At 40.8% G+C, this 25,984-nt stretch overlaps 3 protein-coding genes and 1 long non-coding RNA gene across 12 annotated transcripts in view; 3 read left to right on the top strand and 1 right to left on the bottom strand.

Annotated features, from left to right (window-relative positions):
• Positions 1-25,984, top strand: part of proza (protein Z, vitamin K-dependent plasma glycoprotein a) — a 45,889-nt gene that overhangs the window by 9,545 nt on the left and 10,360 nt on the right. The window lies entirely within an intron of this gene.
• On the top strand, positions 234-6,435 carry sstr2b (somatostatin receptor 2b). Of its 3 annotated transcripts, none has more exons than XR_015481453.1 (4): positions 234-1,558; positions 1,910-2,000; positions 3,112-5,433; positions 5,560-5,929. XR_015481453.1 is itself a non-coding variant. In XM_087245430.1 (3 exons), exon 3 carries the CDS (start codon positions 3,145-3,147, stop codon positions 4,264-4,266), a length of 1,122 nt encoding a protein of 373 aa, XP_087101556.1. In that variant the 5' UTR covers positions 538-1,558; positions 1,916-2,000; positions 3,112-3,144; the 3' UTR covers positions 4,267-6,435. The 3 variants fall into 3 exon arrangements, 1 of the variants encoding a protein (XP_087101556.1); XR_015481452.1 differs by having other exon boundaries at positions 395-1,558; positions 3,112-5,498; positions 5,575-5,929; XM_087245430.1 differs by having other exon boundaries at positions 538-1,558; positions 1,916-2,000; positions 3,112-6,435.
• Positions 7,386-18,443, bottom strand: LOC141381333 (uncharacterized). 6 transcript variants are annotated; one of them, XR_015481504.1, is made up of 5 exons: positions 17,504-18,443; positions 10,410-10,486; positions 9,375-9,498; positions 8,111-8,217; positions 7,386-7,900 (listed from the first exon to the last, which is right to left on the bottom strand). It is a non-coding gene; the product is annotated as an uncharacterized LOC141381333 (long non-coding RNA). The 6 variants fall into 6 exon arrangements; XR_015481503.1 differs by having other exon boundaries at positions 10,410-10,491; positions 17,504-18,371; XR_015481505.1 differs by lacking the exon at positions 9,375-9,498 and having other exon boundaries at positions 10,410-10,491; positions 17,504-18,345.
• On the top strand, positions 17,623-25,376 carry sox8b (SRY-box transcription factor 8b). 2 transcript variants are annotated; one of them, XM_087242320.1, is made up of 4 exons: positions 17,623-18,105; positions 21,731-21,960; positions 22,117-23,430; positions 23,507-25,376. In XM_087242320.1, the coding sequence occupies exons 1-3, from the start codon at positions 17,732-17,734 to the stop codon at positions 22,584-22,586; spliced, it is 1,074 nt and encodes a 357-aa protein (XP_087098446.1). In that variant the 5' UTR covers positions 17,623-17,731; the 3' UTR covers positions 22,587-23,430; positions 23,507-25,376.

Below are 25,984 nucleotides of genomic sequence, written 5' to 3'. Positions count from 1 at the left end.
TGTGCTGAATTTCTCAATGTATAGCTAGAAATCACAGGACAGTGGATGTTTTGAGTACAATTATACTTAATGCAATGACAGAAAATAGTCTAACACGTGGATTCCAGATGCAGTGAACTGAAACACCTGTTTAGCTATTCAGAATAAATAGCAATGGTAAATAATTGCCCCTGATATCTTAATCAAAACATTAATAATACAGTTTATGAAATGAGTAAGGTGATATTATCGATCTTTATGATGTATATATGATGTGATTTATAATAAAAGTAGTATTTTTAACTCATTTTTATTTTAAATATTATTATTTTTGTGTAATATTCTGCTACAGGCCGCTCTGCAAATATTAATCGCATATATCTCCACATTTATTGATTGAGAATATGATTTTTGCAGCATTTTATTAGCATCATGGCAGATTTAAATTCCATTATTTCAACAAAAGTGAGCTGGTTCTTGCACTCATATTCAGTGTGCGCCAGCAGAGGGCAGCTTTACACCAGCACAGAAGCGTCACATTCCCAGCCACAAACCAGAACAACACAGCAGAGCGGCTTCATGAGGAACGTGAACATCCTGCTTTAATATACTCAGTCAGCTGTGTGTGTTTTAATAATCAAACACTATGAGATTGTGTTGAACATGGCCAGCACAGTGGTGCAGTGGGGAGCATGATCGCCTCACAGCAAGAAGGTCACTGGTTTGAGTCCCGGCTGGATCATTTGGCATCTGGAATGAAGAAGAAAGCCTTCAGCAGGACTCCCAGAGTTCATCTCTGTGTTCATCTTCAACACCTCCTCCTTCATCAGCCCAATAACATTGATGTCTGGTGACTGGGCTGGCCAATCCTGGAGCAGCTTGAGCTTTGATGTGGAGGCTGAAGTATGAGCAGGAGCGCTATCCTGCTGGAGAATTGTCCCTCTCCTGTGGGTTGTAATGTAATGGGCAGCACAGATGTCTTGATACCTCAGGCTGTTGATGTTGCAGATACTGAATGAACCCCAAACCATGATGTCTCCTTCACCAAACTTGAATGATTTCAGTAGGAATCTTGAGTCCATGCTGGTTCCAGTAGGTCTTCTGCAGTATTGGTGATGATCAGGATGCAGATGATCCATCTTCTCCACATGATCATCTGGAAGTCCAGTTATGATCTGCTGCTCTCACAGCTGAGATCCTCCACAGGACTTTAGTCAGCTAGTGTAGATGCGTGACAGAGGTTATTCTGTGCACTAATGATTGGCTTGCTGAGCACAGCAGTACTATCAGAGGACAAATATTACATAAGCTCATCAATCAGGGGAAAAATCAAAGATCCAGCAGTGGACTGTGTAATATGATATTGAGCATCACGGCTGCTGTAAAAGCCGCATCACTGACCTGAAAACACTGCAGCGCTGAATAGAGGAAAACAGAGCAGAACCAGCACGAAAAGCAGATCCTGAGCTCAACATCTCATCTCAATATCCTTAAATCAAGCAGAATAATGGAGTGAGCAGAGTAATGCATCAGCAGGAAGAGCTCCATCATTTCTCTCCCGCTGGATCATTCAGCTTGTGTAAGGAGAAACTCTTCTCATTGTGTCTGAACATGTGTTTTACTCTGCTCTAGAAATGCTTCTTGATATTTGGTCTAGAAACAGCACAATACTCTGTCAGAGCAGCAGGTTCTGCAGTTTATTCTGTGGGTTTCACCCCTATAGGAGTCATGCTTCACTTATTTTAAGTATATTATATTGGAACAGAAGTAACTCAGTTAGCTTCATACAAATATACAGTAGTCCACAGATCATCTGCTCTAACTAACGTTATCCTAAAACTACTGAACAGCGTCGGTTCATGTCTGATTACTTTCATAAGCATGTTTGATTCACTGTAAATGTTGAGTCTCTCTCTCTCTCTCTCTTCAGTGTCAGATCTGAGCATGTGTTGATGATGGATGGTGTGTAGTGGTCTCTGAGCAGGATCCCGGTGCACTGTACGATGCACATCTACACAAAGGTAAGGATGACATTTATTTATCTTGATTATTCCAGCAGAGTCCAGATAACCTGATGGGTACAAATAAGGCAAAGACAAGTGAAAACCAGGGGCGCAACTACACATTTACTGAGGGGTATGCGGGTTCAAATTTTGTGTGATCCCTCTTATTTTATATTAATTAATTAATAATAAATGAAGACACATTTTCAGATTAATCTTATAACTTTTGACATTATGTATGATTTGACAGTTTATTTTGATAAAAATAAAAGCAAATCTAAACAGTTACATCTACATGAACACCTTCGGCTGTGGGACTGCATGTTATTGTGTTAAATGATTTTGAATTAAACAATAATAATATTATATTCATTTAAAATGCAAAAGAATGTTTTTTAGCAAAACATATTTATTTATTTTTATTATTTGAAACTTTTAATAAGGATAATTTTAAAAATAGTTTTGGCACAACGGCGCCCCCCCCATGTGTGGCGCCCCTATGCGCCGCATATACTGCATACCCCCTTGTTGCGCCACTGGTGAAAACCGTATTAATGACACACACACACACACACACACACACATATATATATATATATATTTATTTATTTATTTATTTATTTATTTATTTTTGGCCCTTTTGACTTTATTATTACATAGGACAGTATTGAGACAGGAAGCGATGTGGGAGAGGGGGGGTAGGGTAAGGAAATGTCGTCGAGCCGGGATTCAAACTCACTACACCCTGACGTGCTACTGCACCATATGTCGGAGCACTAACCACTGGGCTATTGCGGCGACGATGACACACATATCTGAATGATCTTCATAATAATGCGTCAGGAATGGAATAACCAGCTTATGTTTGCGTCCTGGAGAGACTCTATAGCTGGCTCAGGCGGTAATAAAGGCTGAAGTCAGTGTGTCATGTCTGTACTGGAGTTTTGGCTCTGATTTATGTCTATATATTTCTGCCGGGCTGTTATCAGCGTTAATTCGAGACTCATATGGCCGTTAATCTATTCTCAGAGTGACAGCTGTTGACCTCCTGTAAATAACCCCTGTGTTCTCCTGTCTGGATCCCCTATATTAGTGTAGGACTGATTGTATACTCTTCGTCCTGTTTCAGCTGGATTATAAGGGCATCTGAGGGAAACACGCGATGGATTCCTGGACATATTGGTTCTCTCCTAGTTACTACTCCACTAACCTGTCTGGATATTCCCTGTACGACGGCCTGCTCAACATATCTGAGGAGGAAACCCAGAGCAACGAGCCCGAGCAGCACCTGACCAACACCAACACGGCGGTGGTCACCGTCATGTATTTCCTGGTGTGTGTGGTCGGGCTGTGCGGAAACGCTCTGGTTATTTACGTGATCCTGCGCTACGCTAAGATGAAGACGGTCACCAATATCTACATCCTGAACCTGGCGGTGGCGGACATTCTGTTCATGCTCAGCTTGCCCTTCATTGCGATCCAGCTGGCGATGGTGCACTGGCCGTTTGGGGCGACGATGTGTCACGTGGTCATCACCATAGACTCCCTGAACCAGTTCACCAGTATCTTCTGCCTGATGGTGATGAGCATTGATCGATACCTCGCTGTGGTGCACCCGATGAAGTCGATCAAGTGGAGGAAGCCACAAGTGGCGAAGGCCACCAACGTAGCGGTGTGGGTGGTGTCCCTACTCGTCATCCTCCCGGTAGTGTTCTACAGCGGGCTGATCACTAAAGCTGAAGGGTGCTTCTGCAGTATCGTGTGGCCGGATCCGCAGGGAGCCTACCAAACCGCCTTCATGATTTACACCTTCCTCCTGGGGTTCTTCCTCCCGCTGATGGTCATCTGCCTGTGCTATCTGCTGATCATCATCAAGGTCAAGTCCTCGGGGATCAAGGTGAGCTCCAGCAAGCGCAGGTATTCAGAGAAGAAGGTGACGCGGCTGGTGTCGGTGGTGGTGCTGGTGTTTGTCTTCTGCTGGCTGCCCTTCTACATCTTCAACATGACCTCGGTTACGGGCACGATCAGCGATACGCCGTTTCTGCGCAGCGTGTTTGCGTTCGTGGTGGTGCTGGGATACGCCAACAGCTGCGCTAACCCCATATTATACGCCTTCCTGTCGGAGAACTTCCGAAAGAGCTTCCAGAATGTTCTGTGCTTCAAGAAAGAGGCGCTGAGCGACGCGGCCCGCTCCAACAGCAGACTGGACCGGCCACAGATTCTGAACCATCCGATGGAGACCCAACACACAGTGGTCAACGGAGACCTGCAGACCAGCCTGTGATGAGCAGAGCCAGTCACTCAGGACATGTGTGCTGGACACCCCGCAGATGCTGACTGACTGCAGGACATCTGGAGGAAGAATGGACATCTCCCTGACCCTCAAGACTCCTCAAGGACATCATTGAGCAAAATACTTTCCTGAATCTGAGAAGTTCAAGACTTCACTAGTGTTACCATCTGAACACACACACACGCACACACACACACACACACACACACACACACACACACACACACACACACACACACACACTTAAAGAGTACTCAATTTTACAATGTTAAGTTGTGGAAATAAAAAAGAAAACTCCTCACAGCACTCAGGTCTCTGGTTCGAGTCCCAGCTGGGTCAGTTGGTGTTTCTGTGTGGAGTTTGCATGTTCTCCCTGTGTTGGCGTGGGTTTCCTCCGGGTGCTCCAGTTACAGTCCAAACACATGCGCTATAGGGGAACTGATCAACTACACTGGCCATAGTGTATGAGTGTGTATGTGATTGAGTGTGTATGGGTGTTTCCCAGTACTGGGTTGCAGCAGGAAGGGCATCTGCTATGTAAAACATGTGCTGGAATAGTTGGCGGTTCATTCCGCTGTGGCTACCCCTGATGAATAAAAGGGACTAAGGCGAAGGAAAATGAATGAATGTTGTGTCCAAACTGGGTCCTGGACTGGGCCGGTGTCCTGCTGTTTGGCTCCAACTTCCTTTAACACACCTGTCTGGAAGTTTCTAGTATGCCTAGAAAGAGCTTGATAAGCTGGTCCAGATGTGTTTAATTGGAGTTGGAGCTAAATATGCAGGACAGCGGCCCTCCAGGACCGAGTTTGGACACCCCTGACTTACAGAGTCCTGTAATGTAATGAGAACAGGACAGAACAGCCAGACAGCTTTGCTTTGACTCCAGCTCAGATGAATGTTTTTCTGTCTTATTCTTTAGTTTTGTGGCAAGTAGCTAAGAGATAAGGAGGTTAATGGACATCTAGGCAGTTAATTTAGCAGAAATATGCAATGATGTAAGCAAATATGAGTGTTTATATGCAGCCAGATCAGTCTCAGAAATAATGCATCTACAATATAAAGGTCATGATGGTTTGGGTCTTGTGGAGCTGCGCATGAATGATCTGCTCTTCAGTGTTTGGACTTTCAGCAGTGAAGATTTAAACCACACTGAACTGAGCTGAGCTGAGCTGAGCTGAACTGAACTGAACTGAACTGAGCTGAGCTGAGCTGAACTGAACTGAGCTGAGCTGAACTGAACTGAACTGAACTGAACTGAACTGAACTGAACTGAACTGAGCTGAGCTGAACTGAGCTGAGCTGAACTGAACTGAACTGAACTGAGCTGAGCTGAACTGAGCTGAGCTGAACTGAACTGAACTGAGCTGAACTGAACTGAGCTTCAGCTCTGAACACTGGACTGACAGCGCTTCAGTTCTCCAGAACTCCTGTGTTCAGCTGCTGACACACACTCTACACTGGAGAAGAGCTGGAGGAACACACATGACAGGTGTTTTTTGACTCTCAGTGGCTCTGTTCTCCATCTGACCGTGAGATTGTGCTGTTTGTGTGTATCTTCTTTCTCTCGGTCACTGAATAAGATATGTGTGACAGTGTCTGGTGCTGTACATCATCACATGTGCTCACTCGTTCAGAATAAACCGCTTGTTGAAGAGATGAGGCATGCTTGTGTTATTCTGAAACACTCGCTCTGCAGGCAATCCACATACACACACACACACACACACACACACACACACTGAATTTCATTAATGACAAGTCAATAAAACATGTGCTTAACCATCACAAAACTATAGTAATTCACACCGGCTCTTTATTTTGAATACAATGAGTACAAAACAGCGTCATCTAAAATATTAAAGTAAAGCAGGCAAATTCACAGTAAATACGTGTGAACTATCCCTCTAGGTTATGTTGGAAAACATGCTTGATTTGAATCCCATTCACTGCATTCACATACATTAGGACCTATAGTGAAACAAAACCCAGACTTTATTGATGGAATCTGCTGGAAATCAACAGCAGGCTACTAAACTGCGCATAAAATGACGTCTTTCTTACTTTCTAGTGTTGAAGGTTGTCAGAACATGAGAGAAGGGTTTTCTATAGTCATAAATGTCCACTATTAATGTTCTGCATGTCAATAAACTGTAAATAATCTCTTTTATTTGTGACTAGTTTACTAGTTTCCCTCAGTTCTGCATCTGCAGAGGATCCTCGAGGCCCTCTAGTGGAAGAAACCATTAAACTGTTTCAATCTACATTCATTTACCTGCCAAAACACAGTATATATTTAATATACCAGTGCTGCTTTCAGTATATCATTTACCATGGAGACTGAGGAGAGAGTAGATGATTAGTTGAGAAAAAAGTCTAAACATGTCTTTATTTAATGACTAATGAATATGCAGGGTTATATTAATAGTCAATGCGCACAGATCTTTGCTTACAGCTTGTTTTGTAGATATATGGTTTGGTTGTGAGAGATATGCTGAACTGCAGATACAACATGACTGCAGTAATACTGAAATATGAATGAACACTCTGACAATTACAGAAACATTTACTTTACTGTCTGAACTGTTTGGTTATTTAATGCCTCCTGTTTTGCGCCTTATTCAAGATTGTACATCTGATTTGTTTATTTATTTATTTATTTATTTATTTAATTATTTATTTATTTATTTATTTATTTAGGACACGCTGTCTTTTTGACATAAATTATGTCTGTTTTGTAAAATTGAACAGAAATGACAGATCTCAGATTTATTTGGTGAAGTGATGCTGGTATATAATGATATGTATGATGATTAGTGATGTACTCAGTTGTTCTCTATGCAACATTTACAGCCTATGAATTATTAATTTATTGATTTTCCTTCGGCTTAGTCCCTTTATTCATCAGGGATCACCACAGCGGAATGAACCGCCAACTATTCCAGCATATGTTTTACACAGCGGATGCCCTTCCAACACTGGGAAACACCCATACACACCCGCTGAGACACCCTGCCACCACAACATATGAATTACTGAGCATGTGTGTGCCTGTACTGTGGCTCCCCCTGATGGACAGCATTGACATCACAGCATAAAGGAATTAGGTTAACTCAGTCTTTACAAAAGTATGTAGATTGAACATAAAGCAGTTTAAATAATAATCAAGAACTGTGTAGCGTCAGCTCATTTGAGTAGTTTGAACAAAGAGCAGGAGTGCATTGCTGGAAAGTAAAGCTGCATCTGACACTATGAAGCGGCGTCCAGATAAGCAGAACATGTGTGTTGGACATGACTCGCGTCCATCTGACGCAAACATACTATACAGATTCAGATCATCACATGACGTCTGCAGAAGCTGTTTCTGGAGGCAGAAGAGTTTGGAGATATTTGGTTAGGAACAGGACAAACTCTGAGTACTGCAGCATGTTGGGATGTTTCTTTAGTGTGTGTTCAGCAGTCGTGTTCCTCTGGTTGTGTGGTCTTCATACCGCAGCGGTGCAGAACCTCACCCTTCAACAACAGAACATCAGATCCTGTCCGGGATTTCCAGCACTCTCTCAGGAGATCAGACCCAAATCCTCCTTATTCATGCTGAATGCAAGGTCAGAACATGCAGATGGGTGGGCTGAAGGAGAGACAAGCAGGAGAACTGATGATGATGATGATGCAACAACAGATGGAAACACATTCACACATCACCAGCTGCGTTCACTTCTGAATATGAGAATCAGATTAATGTGAAGCTGTAATATCTGCTGAATGAGCAGCGTGTGCATCAGCGCTGCACAGTAGAGCATCAGCTCCAGCATCACTGAGAGGAGTGGAGTCTGCTGACCTGCTGGGATTCTCCACTGGGCTGTTTGCTCTCCTCTAATAAACGAGTCAGAACACCAAGACCAAACGCTGCAGTGAACTGAGCGCAGACAGATGCTCAACACAGTTCTGGAGGGAGTAACAACAGAAGAAGAAGAAGAATACTGAAGCACTGTGATGACGGACTGACGAAGGACTTTTACAATCTGCACAGCAACATCTCACATCAAACACAGAATAAACACACCCGTGATGAACGCAACACAGACCAACACACAGCCAAGTGTGTGTGTGAGTGTGTGTGTTAAACTGAGAGGTATACATAGTGCAGGTAATTAGTCTATGATGAGCTTCCAACTGTGTGTGTGCAATCAGAGAACTGGAACTGGTGTGTGTGTGAGGTGCATGATGGGATCTGTAGTTCTTCAGCAATCTGCAACTGCTAGACATTGGTGACCATAACAGATGGCAGCCCTATTCACTGTATAAGAACACCACAGCAATAGTGATTTATTTGGGGGATTGTTTCAGTTCCAGAGTGACTGTTTTTTAAAGCAAACATGTTTAATGCGTACATTAGTGAAAACCGAATGTTCCCCATTGCCATTATACAGAGATTAAAAGAGAGAGAAATGTACAGTGCATTCAGTGATGTAGCATATCTGTTGTTGAGTATGGGAATTGCAGATTTTGAGTTTAGGTATTGGGTTGTTTGAATGGTTTTGTTATGAGGATCTGGCAACCCGGCGTCTGCCCTGGCTCTCTGATCACAATAGTCTGATTAATATACTAAACAGTATACACCCAAATATAAATACTAAATAAACAAGTGTCCACCAAAGCTGTGTGCTTTCTCTAAGTGTCCAGCTGGTGGCGCTTGAGGACACTTATGCACTGGATTGTTTCCATCGGAAATACTCTGGTTGCTATGGTTTGATATCCATGTCCACAACATACTGCAAGTATTTGATGTTGAAGGATATTATTGGATATATACAGTAGAAATGCAGTGATGTTTCGCCAAACTCTGGGGGATTTCCCCAAAATATGGATCTTATTTTCCCTCAACATGTGCATGTGTGTATGGTGAAGTTCGTACTGTGATCTTCAGTTTGTGTTAGCTGAGTTGATTAGTTTAGCCTTTGCTACTGACTCTAGTCTACTGTATCTGCACACACACACACACACACACACATATATATATGACTGTGAATGCAATAGGAATGCTGAGGCGAGCTCAGTGTGTGACTGATGCAGCGGTAATAACAGCACACTGCCACACTAACAGGTGTGGTGAAGATGATGATGATGAGGATGATGATGATGATGAGGCTAACATGCAAATCTCACTGTTTGCATCTCACTTTGCATCCAAAAACATCCTCAATGATCCAGCGGCAGCGAGGGCTCCTGGAGTGGGGAAAACGGAGCAGCTTTGATTAACAAATGAGTCTTATTTTCACTTATCAAACAGTCCGAGAGAGACGGAGCTGTCATCTGAGCATGCAAAGTTCACCATCAGCACCCAGACCACTGCAGTGTGTGTGTGTGTGTGTGTGTGTGTGTGTGTGTGTGTGTGTGTGTGTTTGTGTGTGTGTGTGTGTGTGTGTGTGTGTGTGTGTGTGTGTGTGTGTGTTTGTGTGTGTGTGTGTGTGTGTGTGTGTGTGTGTGTGTGTGTGTGTGTGTGTGTGTGTGTGTGTGTGTGTGTGTGTGTGTGTGTGTGGCCTACGCATATCTGTAAGAACACTATGTGCGCTGTAAACACTGGAGACTTTCAGGATGTCGGTCCGTCAGAGTCTGATCACTGAAGCCACACAAACACTGTGAGGGTTATTACTGCTTATGTTCATCCACACACACACACACACACACACACACACACACACACACACACACACCGCTAACTGCTGAATAACTCCATCAATAGCAACTGTAGAATCACCACAGCAGATTGATTACTGTAGTCGTTATGTTACCATAGCAACCGTTGAATCCGCACACATTAGCTGCAGTATTTTTCTACAGTATGGTTCATGGACACTATATTGACAGCAGTATTGTGTGACGTGTGCAGCTAGTTCAGTCATGTGGATCATCAGACTCTTTAGCTGTGACTCTATATTTGAGGGAGGAATGATATGGCTATGCTTTTGTTTCATTCCAGGACTGTACAGTAGTGTCTCACCTCTGTGCAAACTGATTAAAACGTGGCATATTAACATGAATGTGTGTGTGTGTGTGTGTGTGTGTGTGTGTGTGTGTGTGTGTGTGTGTGTGTGTGTGTGTGTGTGTGGGAATGAGGGCTGGTGTTGTTGACCCACCTGCTCCCATCTCTCTTCAGCTGGATCTGGTGGCGTTTCAGCAGCTGCAGACGCTCACAAAGCCGGCCTGTGTAAATCTGTACTGTGCAGAGAAACACACACACACACACACACACACACACACACACATGCATAAAGCCAGCCTGTGTGTATCTGTCCAGTGTTGAGAAACACTGAGAGCAGAACGGTTCATCTGCCTGCTGTCGCCTGCACTCGCTGTAGCTTTAGCCTAAAGGACCAACAGACACACACACACACACATATGGGTGTTTCCCAGTACTGGGTTGCAGCTGGAAGGGCTTCCGCTGTGTAAAACATATGCTGGAATAGTTGGCGGTTCTTTCCGCTGTGGTGACCCCTCATGAATGAAGGAACTAAGCCGAAGGAGAATAAATGAATTAATACGCATACAGATACACACAAATCTAAACATACATATACACACACATACATAAAGATACACACACAGATATACACACACACACACACATAGACATAAAACATATAAACAAACACACTCACACAAACACATTGCACACACATACACATATATGCACACTTCACAAGTATATACACATATAAACACAGACACACACACACATACACACACAGTTATATAGGTGGTGTGTGTAGAGCACAGCTAACGGACGTTTTCAGCTCAGTAACCCAGAGGTGAGGATTGCGCATCAGTGCACCTGCAGATCAGTGATATTCAAACACACACACACACACACACACACACACACTGCATGCAAAACACATGTGCAAATTACAGACAGGCTGAAACAGCTGAAGCTGCCCGTTTCTGCACTTTAGTCAAATCTGCTGAATGAGGTAAGACACGCGCACACACACACACACACACACACACACACACACACACACACACACACACATGCACAAAAACATATACACAAATATGCACATATATACTTATGCACATACATACACATACACACACGCATATATCTACACATATATAAACACATACACGCCGATACACATATGCACACACACACACACACATATATATATATATACACAATGATAAACCGATACACATACAGACACAAACGCATACATATATGTGTACATACACACACACACACACACACAGATTAATATATTACATATATGCACCCATACGCTTGTGCAAACGCATACACCCACAAACACACGCATGCATACACACACATGCATACATACAATATACACAAACACACATAAATATACAAACACAGATACACATATGCACACACACATACATATACACACACACTCATACATACACATACACACACACACACACATATATATATACAAAAACACACTGATACGCATATACACACAGATACGCACGCATACACACACATACACACACACATACATATACAAACACACACTAATTCACATATACATACAGATACACAGGCATACACACACATACATATACATGTACATGCATACAAACACACACAGACACACATATACACATACATATAAACACATACACACCGATACACATATGCACACACACACACACACACACACACACATGCATTAATTCATTTTCCTTTAGCTTAGTCCCTTTGTTCACCAGGGGTCGCCACAGCGGAATGAACCGCCAACTATTTCAGTATATTTTTTAAACAATGGATGCCCTTCCAGCTGCAACCCATCACTGGGAAACATCCATACACACTCATACACACTCATTCACACACACACTCATACACTACGGCCAGTGTAGTTGATCAGTTCCCCTATAGCGCATGTGTTTGGACTGTGGGGGAAACCGGAGCACCCGGAGGAAACCCACACCAACACGGGGAGAACATGCAAACTCCACACAGAAACACCAACTGACCCAGCCGAGACTCAAACCAGAGAGCTTCTTGTATTTGTCCCAGTGCATGCGGATCAGGCTGTAATGGGAATGCTGGGATCACACTAGTAGAAACCCAGCCTGTGTACAGCGGCGGGTCCCCTGTGAGGAGTGTTTGTGTGCAGTCGTCCCGTTTCCCGTAACCAGCACAGGGGTGGACTGCAGTGCTCGGAAACAAGCGTCCCATACAGATCTAATTCAGCACAAGAAAACGAAGACGCTGATTTATGAGGATACGCCATCAAACAGACAGAGAGAAGGAGAAGACGGAGGATGCCGCAGAGTTATCCAGACCAGATGGAGCTGTGATCATACATGTCTACACTTACTCCACTGCAGAATCACATGCAGGACTCATTCACGAGCTCAACACGCTCGCATTTACAGAAGAAACGACCATCATGAACTGCTTTTATAGGCTTCATATTATCCCCGCTTCACTATATTGCAATTAAATCCTATAATCATGACAAACTGTAGACTGGAAAAGGCTAAGACCTCTGAATGCATGTGTTGTCGCTGTTTTCAGTGTGGGAGCATTTACAGTTACTATTTAATCTGTGATATGGTCGTCTAAACTTAAAGCAATCATCAATAACTTTATATCAACTGAAAGCTTAACATGTCTAGTTTTCATATCTGGTGACTGATTTTTAATAGATATCACTGAGCAACAGTTATTTATTAGTTTGCAGGACAATCATCACAGCTGTAAAGCACTACTTTGCTACAGCAATCCACATGTTAATGTTTTTACAGATGTTTTTAGAGGCTAAATTCCCATCAAACTGCGCATACTGCTTTAAGATTTGATGTCTACTGTAAAAATTTTGTCAAAAGTATGAAAAGATATGATTCATATCATGCAAAACATTGGAAACTCCCTAATATGCTCACCAATGTAAACTCAATGTCAACCTGGTGGTCATGTCTGGTACTGCAGCCACTAAATCTGACTGAAAGCTCCTTTTTGGAGACATCAAATCCAAATTGGGAATATGTTCAGATATTTAGCTTTGATTTTTTAAAGCATGTTTGTAAAATGTATATTTTATGTAATATAATAAAGCTTAAATCTATTGTTTTATTATTTTCATAAAGGCACATAACATTAGTTTTATTGAACGTCTTGAACTCTTCCAGCTACAGTCTGACATCTGTCTTCTTTAAAATGAGACCAAGCTTAAATCTGTGCACTAAAAGACTGTTAAAGATTGGTAATAATTTTGTTGAGTGTATTTTTTATGTGTATGTACAAATAGTGGAGGCAACAGCTAAGAAATTAAATCAAAAATTCACCAAAAAATTTATATTCTGTCATCATTTACCTTCCATTTATTTGATTCAAACATTCATGAGCTTCTTTATTCTGTTGAACACTAAAGACGTTATTTTAAAGAATGTTGCAAACCGGTAACCATTGACTTCTATTTGTTTTTCCTACTATGGAAGTCAATGGTTACCAGTTTTTAGCATTCTTCAAAATAGAAGAAAGAAAGATGTATACCTTGACTAAATAGTGAGTAAATGTTCATTTCTGGGGGAACTCTCCCCTTCAATCTGACTAACATGTAGCTAAACACAGAGCTGAGCATGAACAAACACACACTGGAATAATGTGAGTAAACACCAGCATCTGATAAATCTGGAAGCAGTTGAAGCCTCCTCCACACAGCGCTGATCATGGCTTGAAGCCAGTTCACAGTAATTGTTTCCTGCAGTCTGAATCCTCCGTCACCTCTGTGCTCTTCTCAACATTTCACTAACAGGATGAAATAAAGCTTATAATTACGACCATGAGCTGTTCATCGTCATGCTTTTATTCAAATATTAATCAGAGATTAAAGACGGAGGGGGCAGTTCACCCAAAAATCAACATGTGCTCACGCTTTACTCTCCCTCAAAACCTCTATGAGTGTCTTCCTTCTGTAGGATGCTAAAGAAGATGCTTTGAAGAATGCTGGAAACTGACTTCCATAGCAGGAAAAACAAGTAGAAGTCAATGGTTACCGGTTTCCAGCATTCTTCAAAATATCTTCATTAGTGTTCAACAGCAGAATGACTCTCATAGCGGTTTGGAAAAAGCCTCACACTAATAAAGGGCAAGAAATGAAGACAGACTGGAGCTGTCCACACCTCTCAGCTTTAGTTTGAGCAACAGTAACTGTAAACAGTCAGAGATCATTCCCTCCATCTCGGCTCTCTGGATTTGCATATATTTAAACATTGCATGTCAGAAAATGTGTGCTGGTTTTCTGACTGGAGTGCAGAGCGAGCGTTCAATCCTCCAGCTCATGCAGAGGTGCACGCCAGTGTTCACCAACAGAAGAAGGACAGGGAACATCAGCCTGGATCACGTCCACATTAATAATCAATACATCATCACTTCTATAAAAACACACTCACATCATGCTAATCCATACTAAACACATGCTAACATGATACTAATATGCCAGTTCATAGCAGAGAAATGCTATCAATATGCTAATTCATGCTAAAAGCACACAAGTCACATGCTAACCCACACTAGAAACATGCTAACAACATGGTAAATCATATTAGACGCATGTTAGCATGCTAATTCACATTAAAAACAACTTCATTTATACTAGGGTCATGCTAATAACATGTTAATTCATACTAGCCACATACTAACAACACGCTAATGCATGCTAGACATGTTAACACGCTGATTCATAGAAAAATGTTGACAACATGACAATTCATTCATTCATCTTTGGTTTAGTCCCTTTATCAATCTGGGGTCACCACAGCGGAATGAACGAATCCAGCACGTTTTTACGCAGCGGATATCCTTTTAGCCACAACCCATCTCTGGGAAACATCCACACACACACTCATTTACACTCATGCACTATAGACAATTTAGCCAACCCAATTCCCCTATAGCGCATGTGTTTGGACTGTGGGGGAAACCGGAGCACCCGGAGGAAACCCACACCAACACGGGGAGAACATGCAAACTCCACACAGAAACACCAACTGACCCAGCTGAGGCTCGAACCAGCGACCTTCTTTCTGTGAGGCTAGAGCACTACCTACTGCGCACTGCGTTGTCCAACATGATAATTCATATAGACAAATTATCAAGATGCTAATGCATGCTAAACAAGTAAACATGCTAATTCAAACTAGAAACATTTACACTAAATTAATGATAACATGTTAACTCATACTAGACACATGCTAACACACAACAAGTTCATGCTAGAAACATGTTAACAACATGCTAATTCATACTAGAAGCATGCTAAAACATGCATATTCATACTAAAAACATGATAGCAACATGGTTATTTATACTAGAAACACGCTAGCACAACATGCTAATTAATACTAGAAACGTAGTAACAACATATTGATTCATAATATACATACTAACATGCAAGTTCATACTAGAATCATGCTAACAACATGCTAATCTATGCTAGAAACATGCTATGAACATGTACATTTATATTAGAAATGTGCTAACATGTTACTTCATACTATAAGCATGTTAACAACATGCACATTCTTACTAAAAACATGCTTGCAGCAAGGTCATTAAAACTTGAAACATGATAGCAAGATACTACTGGTGACAACATGCTAATTCATACCAGAGAAGTGCTATCAATATGATAAGTCATACTAAAAACATGCTAATTAATACTAAAACATGCTAGACACATGCTAATGCATACAAGAAGCATGTAAACGACATAGTAATTCATACTAGAATCATGCTAAAAATATGCACATTCGTACTGAAGAAGTGCTAGCAACATGACAATTTATACTAGAAACAACATGCTAATTCTTACTAGACACTTGCTACCAACATGCTAATTCATACTACAAACATGCAAGCAGCATGCTAATTTATGCAAATCCAAACTAGAATTCATACTAATTCATACTAGAAACCTGCTAACGTGTTGATTCATACTATAATCATGTTAAAACATGCTAATATATACTAGAATGATGGTAGCAACATGCTAATATATACTAGAATAACGGTAACAACATGCTAAGTCATACTTGTTATGCTAGGAACATGCTAATTCATCCTAGCAGTAAGCTAAAAATGGCAATTGATTTTAAATGAATTAAAATGAATGTTTAACAGCAGAAATGTTGAAGATTAGCCTTTAGCAACCCACATGACAAAATGGCATGTCAGAAACTGCGCTGGAGTGCTTATACCTCTGAGGTGCAGATCAAGTCAAATATTAGAGTAAATATGGTGCATTGTGAGGTAAACAGCTCCATATGTTGACTGAAAATAGGTTTAATTCAAAGTGTCTGAGAGGAATCGGCAGCCAGAACAAAGACATACAGAAGATGGAGACACAAAGCAACGGACTTCCCTGAGAAATGAGATCCGTCTGTCAGAGTTTCAGCCACATTACTGTGTGCCTTCTGGGCTTCAACAGCAGGAATATTCCTCACCAGACACAGTACAGTACGGTAACACTGTATAAACAGCACACAGTTTACAACAAGATTCATAATTCTCTTTAAATAATGCTCTAATGATGATATCAGGAGTCCATAAACATGTTTGTCTTGTGCGTTAAAGTGTAATCCTGCACATTTATTCATGTTTAATAACATTATTCATCATTAACAAAGCATTTATTAAGATAATATGGATTGTTTTGCGAAGTATAATGATATACTAATATGATTTAGTACTGTAAATGATATCTGAGGCACTAAAACTATTTTACTTTATATTTTCATTTCACTTATTAACAATGTTCACTGTGTGTGAATAAATAAATAAGCAGCCATAAGTATTAATATCAATATCAATACCCTTATTATTAAATAATCCCTTATTTATTAGGGATCACTACGGCAGAATGAACTGCCAATATTGATGTTTAAAATTAACTGAATAAAGTGAAGTGAAATTGTATTATTTGAGTGTCACACATTTCATTTACCCTAAACAATGTTCACTGTGTGTAAATATTAATAATAATAAATGATAATAATCAATTTATATTGATGTTAATATTGATATTGAGATTAATTAAATAAAATAACCAATTTAAAGTGTTTAGGCTAAGTGAAATGTCAAGTGAAATTATATTATTTTAGTGCCACACATTTCATTTAGCCTCTAAATAAATAAATAAATAAGTAAATAATTATTAATAATGTTAATAAACAAAGTGGCTAAATATCAAATTACCTGAGTGAGAACATGCCTCGCCAATCACAGCAGCTGATAACCAGAGTCCACCAATCAGAGGCCGCAGGAGGAGTGACACAAACACAGATCCCCATAAAAAGGCGCGCGCAGCTCAGTCAGAAAAACACCGGTGTCGTGTGAGATGATGCGCCGTAATGATAATTGAAGCTTTCTGACTGGACAGGTGCTTAATTACTAAACAAGCTGAGTTTGAAAGCATAAGCGACTATGAGCGAGGAGCGGGAAAAGTGCAGCAGCCCGACCGGGTCCTGCAGCTCCGAGTGTCCGGATGAGTGCGACTCTGACCCGTCCTGCTCTCCAGCAGGACCCGCCGCGCTCCGGATGGGTCAACAAGCGGAGGATGAGGACGGCAGATTTCCGGTGTGTATCCGGGACGCGGTATCGCAGGTGCTGAAGGGCTACGACTGGTCTCTGGTGCCCATGCCGGTGCGGGTGAGCGGCTCCGGGAAGAGCAAACCGCACGTCAAGAGACCCATGAACGCGTTTATGGTTTGGGCTCAAGCCGCGCGGAGGAAACTGGCGGATCAGTACCCGCACCTGCACAACGCGGAGCTCAGCAAAACACTCGGCAAACTCTGGAGGTCAGAAACACACTGCTTTATTCACTCACTTATTAGCGCACGGGCTGCGGCTAGGTAGTGTACACTAGGAAGGGCACTGATGAGTTTGTTTGACTTGACATGAGAAGTCCTCGTTGTACATCAAAACTGTAAATTATAACCAACAGCAGAACTAAATGTTATGTATTTTACTAGTTTTTAAGAGGACAGCTACAGTTAACGTTAATCCACCAACAGTTCAGCCGTGTAACCGTTAGAAGTGTTTGCTATGTTCGTTAATTTAAAAATAGCTAAATAACGGATTTTTAACGGTTGATTATTTGGGTCACGTGATTCATATTTCGCGCTTCAGAACAGCCGTTGAAGTGCGCATATGAAGTACGGTAAAGTCTAGAAGGGATACAGCTGCAGTATAATTCATATTTCTACATTCCTATATTTTTAAAGTACATCACAGCTAAATAATGTGATTGTAATTTAAATGTATTATTTGTTAAGGGCGCTTATAAAGTGCGGTAAAGAACGGAAACTCTGGAGGTGAGAAATACAGATGTTGGGCTGATGGACATGGGCTGCGTCTCAATTAATATAGCTCCCTAGCTTGTTCATCACTTGGTAGTGTACGCTAGTAAGGGCACTGATGAGCTTGGTTGATTTGACATGAGAACGTCCTCTTTGTACGACGCCAAAACTAGTTTATGAACATCAGCTGAACTAATAACTTTCCCGTGTTTAACTAAGTACATTACAGCTGAGTCATTTGGTTGTCATTTGAATTTAATATTCGTCAAGGGCGGATAAAAGGTGCAGTAAAATCTAGAAGGAGTACAGCTTCGTCATTCACGTCAATATAGCACATTTTTTTGTGACGCTTTACAACAATAATTGATATTTTACTACAGTTTTAAAACTACATTAGCTAAATAATTTGACTGTTTCATATATGAGCAAAACCTCAGTCATTAAACAATCATAAATGTTTGCTAGTTTGTTCCTAACCAGTCTAGCTATGTTCAATGATGTTAAAAATGAATAAATAACAGATTATATTTGGAAAAACATCTCCCTCTACTGTTATCTTCTATCTAGCGCTATAGAAATAAAGATGAATTGAATTGAATCTTGTTTGACATTAAGGGTTAAGCCTCCTTTCCACTGCACACGACAAGCGATAGAGTGGAAGTCATTCATTTCCGGTGGAGAGTAGTCCGGGAGTTGCGTGGAGTTCCGATCATCTACGTATACGGAAAATTCGGATCCGAATTGAGCTGCGGATCCCTTGAGATATTTAAACTCCTGCAATTAAAGCGTATGTGGCCGACCGGATGGGATGTGTTTCAGTGTTGTCCAAGCAGGTCCATGCGCACGAGATGAGAAATACTAGTTTTTTGGGGTGCATGTTAAGGGCACTTCGAACCAATAGGGGCGAAAACAGCCTTTATGCTGGGTTCATACCAAATGCAGAATTAAGTATTTGGGCAGTACATTGCACACAAGTCCATGCACACATGAGAACAGAGCCGGATTACCATCCCGCAGTGCGAACGATGTGGACTACGCAACGCATCTGCTGCATGCACAGAATTCACCTCAATCACCTCTTCTGCATTTGGTGTGAACCTAACCGTGTCGGCCAATCAGAAAAGAGAAAACAGCACACACACTGACGTCATGAGGAAAACGCTCTTGGGTTTATCGTCCACATGACCACAGTGTACCCGGGGTTTCTGAAAATCTTCACCCTGGCCAGAGTTTTCCGAAGGTTTGGGTTTCAGTCACCTGCTGCTGTGTTTCCATGTAGACGAACCACATCGAAAAATCTGCAGCTTCGAAAACACCGGTGTTCCTGTGGACAGGGCCTGAGACAGCACTGACAATGAGTTGTGCACCCTGATCAGTGCACTCACTAGTGAACAAGGCTGCTGATTGAGACGCAACCATAGATTCCCAGGGGGGATGCGATTCCTGGAATACGATCAGAATCAGCTTTATTCACCGAGGAATATTTCTGTGCTTTACAGAAGCTCAGATACATACAGTATATACACAAACTGTCCATACATGACGCAAAATCATCATTAATCAGTGTTTTTACACCCTCTTTTTCTTTTTTAAATGTACTCTGGTCATTTATATCTGTTTTATGTTATTAGCAGATCTTCTGTACAGCACAGTGGGGTTTTTATTGTGCTTTATTAATAAATCTGATTTAAAATCGACACAAGGGGACAGAAAGACATCTAAGTGAAAAATAAACAATAAATAATCATTGATATGTGGGTTATGTGCATTGAATCTTGCAACTGTACAGATCAGAAACAAAAGAAATTATATTTTTATAAAAGTATTTACAAATAAGTGGTCTTAGGTTACAGACATCACACGCACAATGAAGATACTGTAGTGTTTATGGCCATAAGAAATCATGGCGCTTAAAGTTTTATTCTGTTCAGGAATTTTCATTTTTGGGTGTGCTGTCCCTTAAGAGCTGTCTTCAAAATGATTTTGACATACTTTAGTGTGTGTGTGTGTGTGTGTGTGTGTGTGTGTGTGATAAATGAGGTACTGCTGAAAACTGTAAACTCAAACTGATCTGTAATGTTTTGCTTATCTGTTGACCTACCTCTGAATACCCATATACAAATATTATACATGGAAATATATGCAAATCACATGTATGCGAAGCACGCGCTCATATTAAGATTTTACATAATTGAAATATATGCCAATAATGCAACATGTATGTTGAAATATTGCATGGCCACGGCTGTTGTACATGCACACATATTCAAGCATACAGGGGTGTGAAAAAGTGTTTGCCCTTATGATTTCTTATTTTGTCACACTTTCATGTTTCAGATCATCAAACGAATGGACATATTAGTCAAAAAGACAAGGTTTTTATTTTTACAGTTTTACTGGGTTGAATATTGGAAAGAACGCATGAGTGACTGACTGTGATGATCTGTAGAGTGTTTTTAAAGGATCAAATACCACTAAACTGCCCATACTACTTTAGAATTTGATGTCCACTTTAAAAATATTGTCAAAAATATGAAAAAATATGATTCATATTCGCTCTTGAGCGGTCACCAACGTAAGCTGATGGTCACCTGGTGGCTATATGTGGGACTGCAGACAAACTAAATCTGACTGAAAGCTCATTTTTGGAAATATCAACTTCAAATTTGTTAGGATATAGCTTTGATTTTCTGTTAATGTCAGGCTAAAACAGCTTTGTAAAAAGCATATTTTATGTAATATAATAAACCATACCTTTATTGTTTTATTATTTTCATAAACATAAAGGCACATAACTTTAGTTTTATTAAACCTTTTCTTCTCTTCAGCTACAATCTGACATCTGTCTTCTTTTATATGAGACTTAAATGTACGCATTAAAAGCGTTGAATATTGCCAATCATTAACTATTAAGGGGTTAAAACACATGCAAATGTTAGTCTTTCACTTGATCATTATTAAACTCCACAAAGCTCATGCATTCTGAACTGTGCTTGATCAGCTGTAATCCACACATTGCACATCATGTTAAGTGACTATTGCGCACATTGCGATATCCATTGTGAAACGAATACATCATGCTTTGCTAACTGCGAGTTAATAACGGCGTATGGGCCCTCAACAGACTGCTGACGGAGAGCGAGAAGAGGCCGTTCGTGGAGGAGGCAGAGCGACTGAGGGTTCAGCACAAGAAGGATCATCCGGATTATAAATACCAGCCCAGGAGACGGAAGAGTGTGAAGCCGGGCCACGCCGAGTCTGAAGCCGGCTCCGAGCTGATGCAGCACATGTATAAAGCGGAGCCGGGAATGGGTCGACTGACTGGGTCACCAGACCACATCACTGACCACACAGGTGAGACGTGAACTCAAGAAACATGTGGAGATGTCTCCCTGAAGATATAAAGTAATTGACTGGATCATGTGCTGTGTGTGTTGTGATAGTGATGTTTTGTATATTGTGCTGGCCTATACTGACACACAGCATCATCTCTATATTGCTAATCCTCAGGTCATCCTCATGGTCCACCGACTCCTCCAACCACCCCCAAAACAGAGCATCCTCAGGCCCCCAAACAGAACATCGACTTCAGCAACGTGGACATCTCCGAGCTTAGCACGGACGTCATCGGCAACTTGACCTTTGACCTGCAGGAGTTTGACCAGTACCTGCCTCTGACCCCAGATCAGGGCGCCTGCAGCCGGAGGGTGCCCCCTGCTGGAGCACACCTGCACCCACAGCGAGTGCACATAAAGACGGAGCAGCGGAGCCCGCAGCACTACAGTGAGCACAGCAGCACGCTTTACAGCAGCAGCAGCAGCGCACAGTGTGAATACACAGAGCACAGCTTCTACAGCCCGTACTCCAGCTACCCGTACCCATACCCATACCTGCACAGGCCCATACTCAACATCCCCGCACCGCACAGCTCCTCTGCACACTGGGACCCCCCCGTCTACACCTCTCTGTCCAGACCCTAGACCACTGGGGCTCAGGGACAGCATTTGCTGAAGGGCTTTGTGCCAAAACAACCACATCATAAAGAGGAATGCAATGAAGAGTCGGCCGTCAGAAACACTACTGGGCGAAAACGCATTTTAGGGACACAGAATTGAGCCGTTCAGCTGTAATGATCACTGTAATGAGGGACTGCATTTGCCCAGCAGCCGCATTTTGAGAGGGTTCACCAAGTTCAGCAGGCAAACATGGTTTTGGACTAAAGAGAAACATGTTTGTAGGAGCTGATGATAGGGTTATGCTGTACTGCGCTGCTCAGCACGCTGGTTTCACTCAGCTGTAGACACGGGCTGTGTTCAAAATCACATACTTCACTACTACATAGTATGTGAGCTGAGGAGTATGTCAGAATTAATAGCATTGGATCAGTAGGCGAGTCTTAAAAATAACACATTTACAACACAAAGTTCTATACATGCACAGCACAGTTCACATCTACAACACCCAGTGTGTACACTCGAAAATACACAAGTGCAGTTCATTTAAAACAATTCATGAATATGCAAATCCAGTTTGTAAATTAAAAATAATTCACAAATCTGCAAATCCAGTTATTAAATATAAAACTATTCCTAAAGATGCAAATCCAGTTCATAAAAAAATAATTCATAAATATGCAAAGCCAGTTCATAAATATAAAAAAAATCATTAATATGATCCAGTTAATAAATAAAAAAATCTTAAATCTGCAAGTCCAGTTCATAAATAAAAAATAATTAATAAATATGCTAATCCAGTTCATAAATATAAAAAAATCGTTAATATGATCCAGTTAATAAATAAAATAATCTTAAATCTGCAAATCCAGTTCATAAATAAAAAATAATTCATAAATATGCTTCTCCAGTTCATAAATATAAAAAACACTAATATGCAAATCCAGTTCATAAATAAAAAATAATTCATAAATATGCAAATCCAGTTCATAAATATAAAATAATTCATAAATATGCTAATCCAGTTCATAAATGTAAAATAATAATAAATATGCAAATCCATTTAATTAATTTAAAATAATTCCTAAATATGTAAATTCAGTACATGAATATAAAAAATTAATAATATGCAAATCCAGCTTATAAATTTTAAACAATTTCTAAATATGCTAATCCATTTCATAAATGTAAACTAATTCATAAATATGTAAATCCAGTTAATAAATTTAAAACTATTAATAAATATACAAATCGAGTTTATAAATATAAAACAATTCCTAAATATGCTAATTCAATTTATATATTAAAAACAATTCAAAAATATGCAAATCAAATTTGTAAATTTAAAACCGTTCATAAATATTGAAATACAATTCATTTATTATGCAAATACAATCCATACATTTTAAACAATTCATCAACATGCCAGTCCAATTCATAGATATGCAAATCAAATTAAGCAATTTTTAAATATGCAAATGAAATGTGTAAAATTCAAATTACAATTTGTAAGGCGTTCAGCTGTTCAGCGCGCGGGTTTCACTCTCCCTCCAGCTGTAGACACGAGCTGTGTTCATAATCACATACTTCACTACTATACAGTATGTGAAAACTGTCTGAGCTGAGTAGTGTGTCCAGAGTTCTAGTATTAGAAAAACAGTAGGCGAGTACAGAGCCATAACAGTGACTCGAATCAGCCCGCCTACACCTCTTCATCCCAGCCGTAAACGGTAGCTTGTCATGTGACAAGTTGCTGTGAAATCACATCACTTGATTGCGTGAAACCAATCGAGGATCAAAACACAAGCTCTCTGGACAGAAATGTAAAGCACGGAGCAATCGCTCACTTTATTAATGTCTAATCATCTAGTTTAATCCCGCCTTCTTTTCACAGCGCCATACTACAGAATTTCACATGCTCAAACTCTAGTGTGACCGCAGCAATACACAGCACATGCCCTTCCAGCTGCAACCCAGTACCGGGAAACACAGTACTACAGCACTACAGGGTTGTGTGTGTGTGGTTTAGCCCAGAGTTGTGTTTTCAGTGCGTCCCTCATCTTCTCTTCAGTTGAGCTCATGGACGTCAGGTGTTCAGTGTGCTGAATCTGTGCCTCTGCATTATCTCCAGTCTGTGTTTAACCTCCTCAAATAATCCCTCATTTCACGTGCACATGTATCTGCTGCGGGTTAGTTCTGTTTCCTGTTATGTGTTCAGCCGTTGTCTAAAGCGCTTGAAGGGTGATTCTGATCTTCCAGTCATCATCATATATCTGGGCTTTATTGTGTTTAAGTGTGTCAGAACCACAGGTTTCTGTTCAGCATACTAACTCTCCTACATTACTCTGCTGACAGAAGAGATGAGCTGTTGATTTATAGCTGTGCTACACTTTAGTGAGCACTTTAGCATGGCAGAAGCCTTCATAAGTGATCATCATCATCATCATAATAAATGCATTTAAACATTGACAATGCGCATGTGGTCTGATAAGTCTGCAGTCAGACATCACCGCTGTGAAATAACCAGCAGCTGTGGTGAGCGGATGCGTTCCTACATCATGTCAGTGATAATGCTGAAGAGTTTAGACTGTCTACACCTTCATTACTTCAGCTGATGGGGAATAATCATATCTGAACAGGCAAATGCAAATGATCTGAGCCTGAAATATAACAGCATGGAGATGTGCTGAAGATGAAATGGTTGATTATATTAGAGACACTGCTCATTCTTCAGCTCTGAGGTGATGTTGATGTAAATGTGATGAGTTTGACTGCAGGACATATTTTTGTATGATATAATAAACATTTTTAGAATAATTGTTATGTTTTATTGCAGATTGGGATGATGGAATCATGTACACCAGCTTCTGTATGGGGCAGATTCATTCATGGTGAACTCTTAAAATACACAACAAGCTGAAAAACAAACAAACAACTGCCTTATGGAGGCAGATCAGTCTCAGAAATAATACCTTTACTAAACACAATTCGTAAACACACACAACCCAATTCACAAATACACACAACACAATACGTAAATACACAACACAATTTGTATATACACAATTCGTAAATACAGGCATGCATTAATTTTCTTTTTGGCTTAGTCCCTTTTTTAATCTGGGGTCACCACAGCGGAATGAACCGCCTAAATACACACAACACACTACGTAAATACACAACTGATCAAATACAAGTTTTGAGACTGATCTGGCTCCATACTGAGTCCCCCTGAGTTTGAACGTGTGTGTGTGTCGTGAGCTTGTTTAAGGTGTGTGTAGAGTTATAAAGCCGGCTCTGGCATTCAGCCCACAGAGGAGAAACCCACAGAGCGGCTGAATGTTAACGATCCGCTCTATTATCCACTGCAGCAGAGCGTCATTATGTGACTGTTCACAGAAGAATTAATTAAACAAAATAAAGAG

The sequence above is a fragment of the Danio rerio genome, chromosome 3, assembly GCF_052040795.2.
Source record: "Danio rerio strain M-AB ecotype USA chromosome 3, GRCz13ab, whole genome shotgun sequence".
In the NCBI taxonomy this organism is placed as follows: domain Eukaryota; kingdom Metazoa; phylum Chordata; class Actinopteri; order Cypriniformes; family Danionidae; genus Danio; species Danio rerio.
The sequence above is the reverse complement of the archived record's forward strand: the minus strand, read 5'-3'. Positions and strand labels throughout refer to the sequence as shown.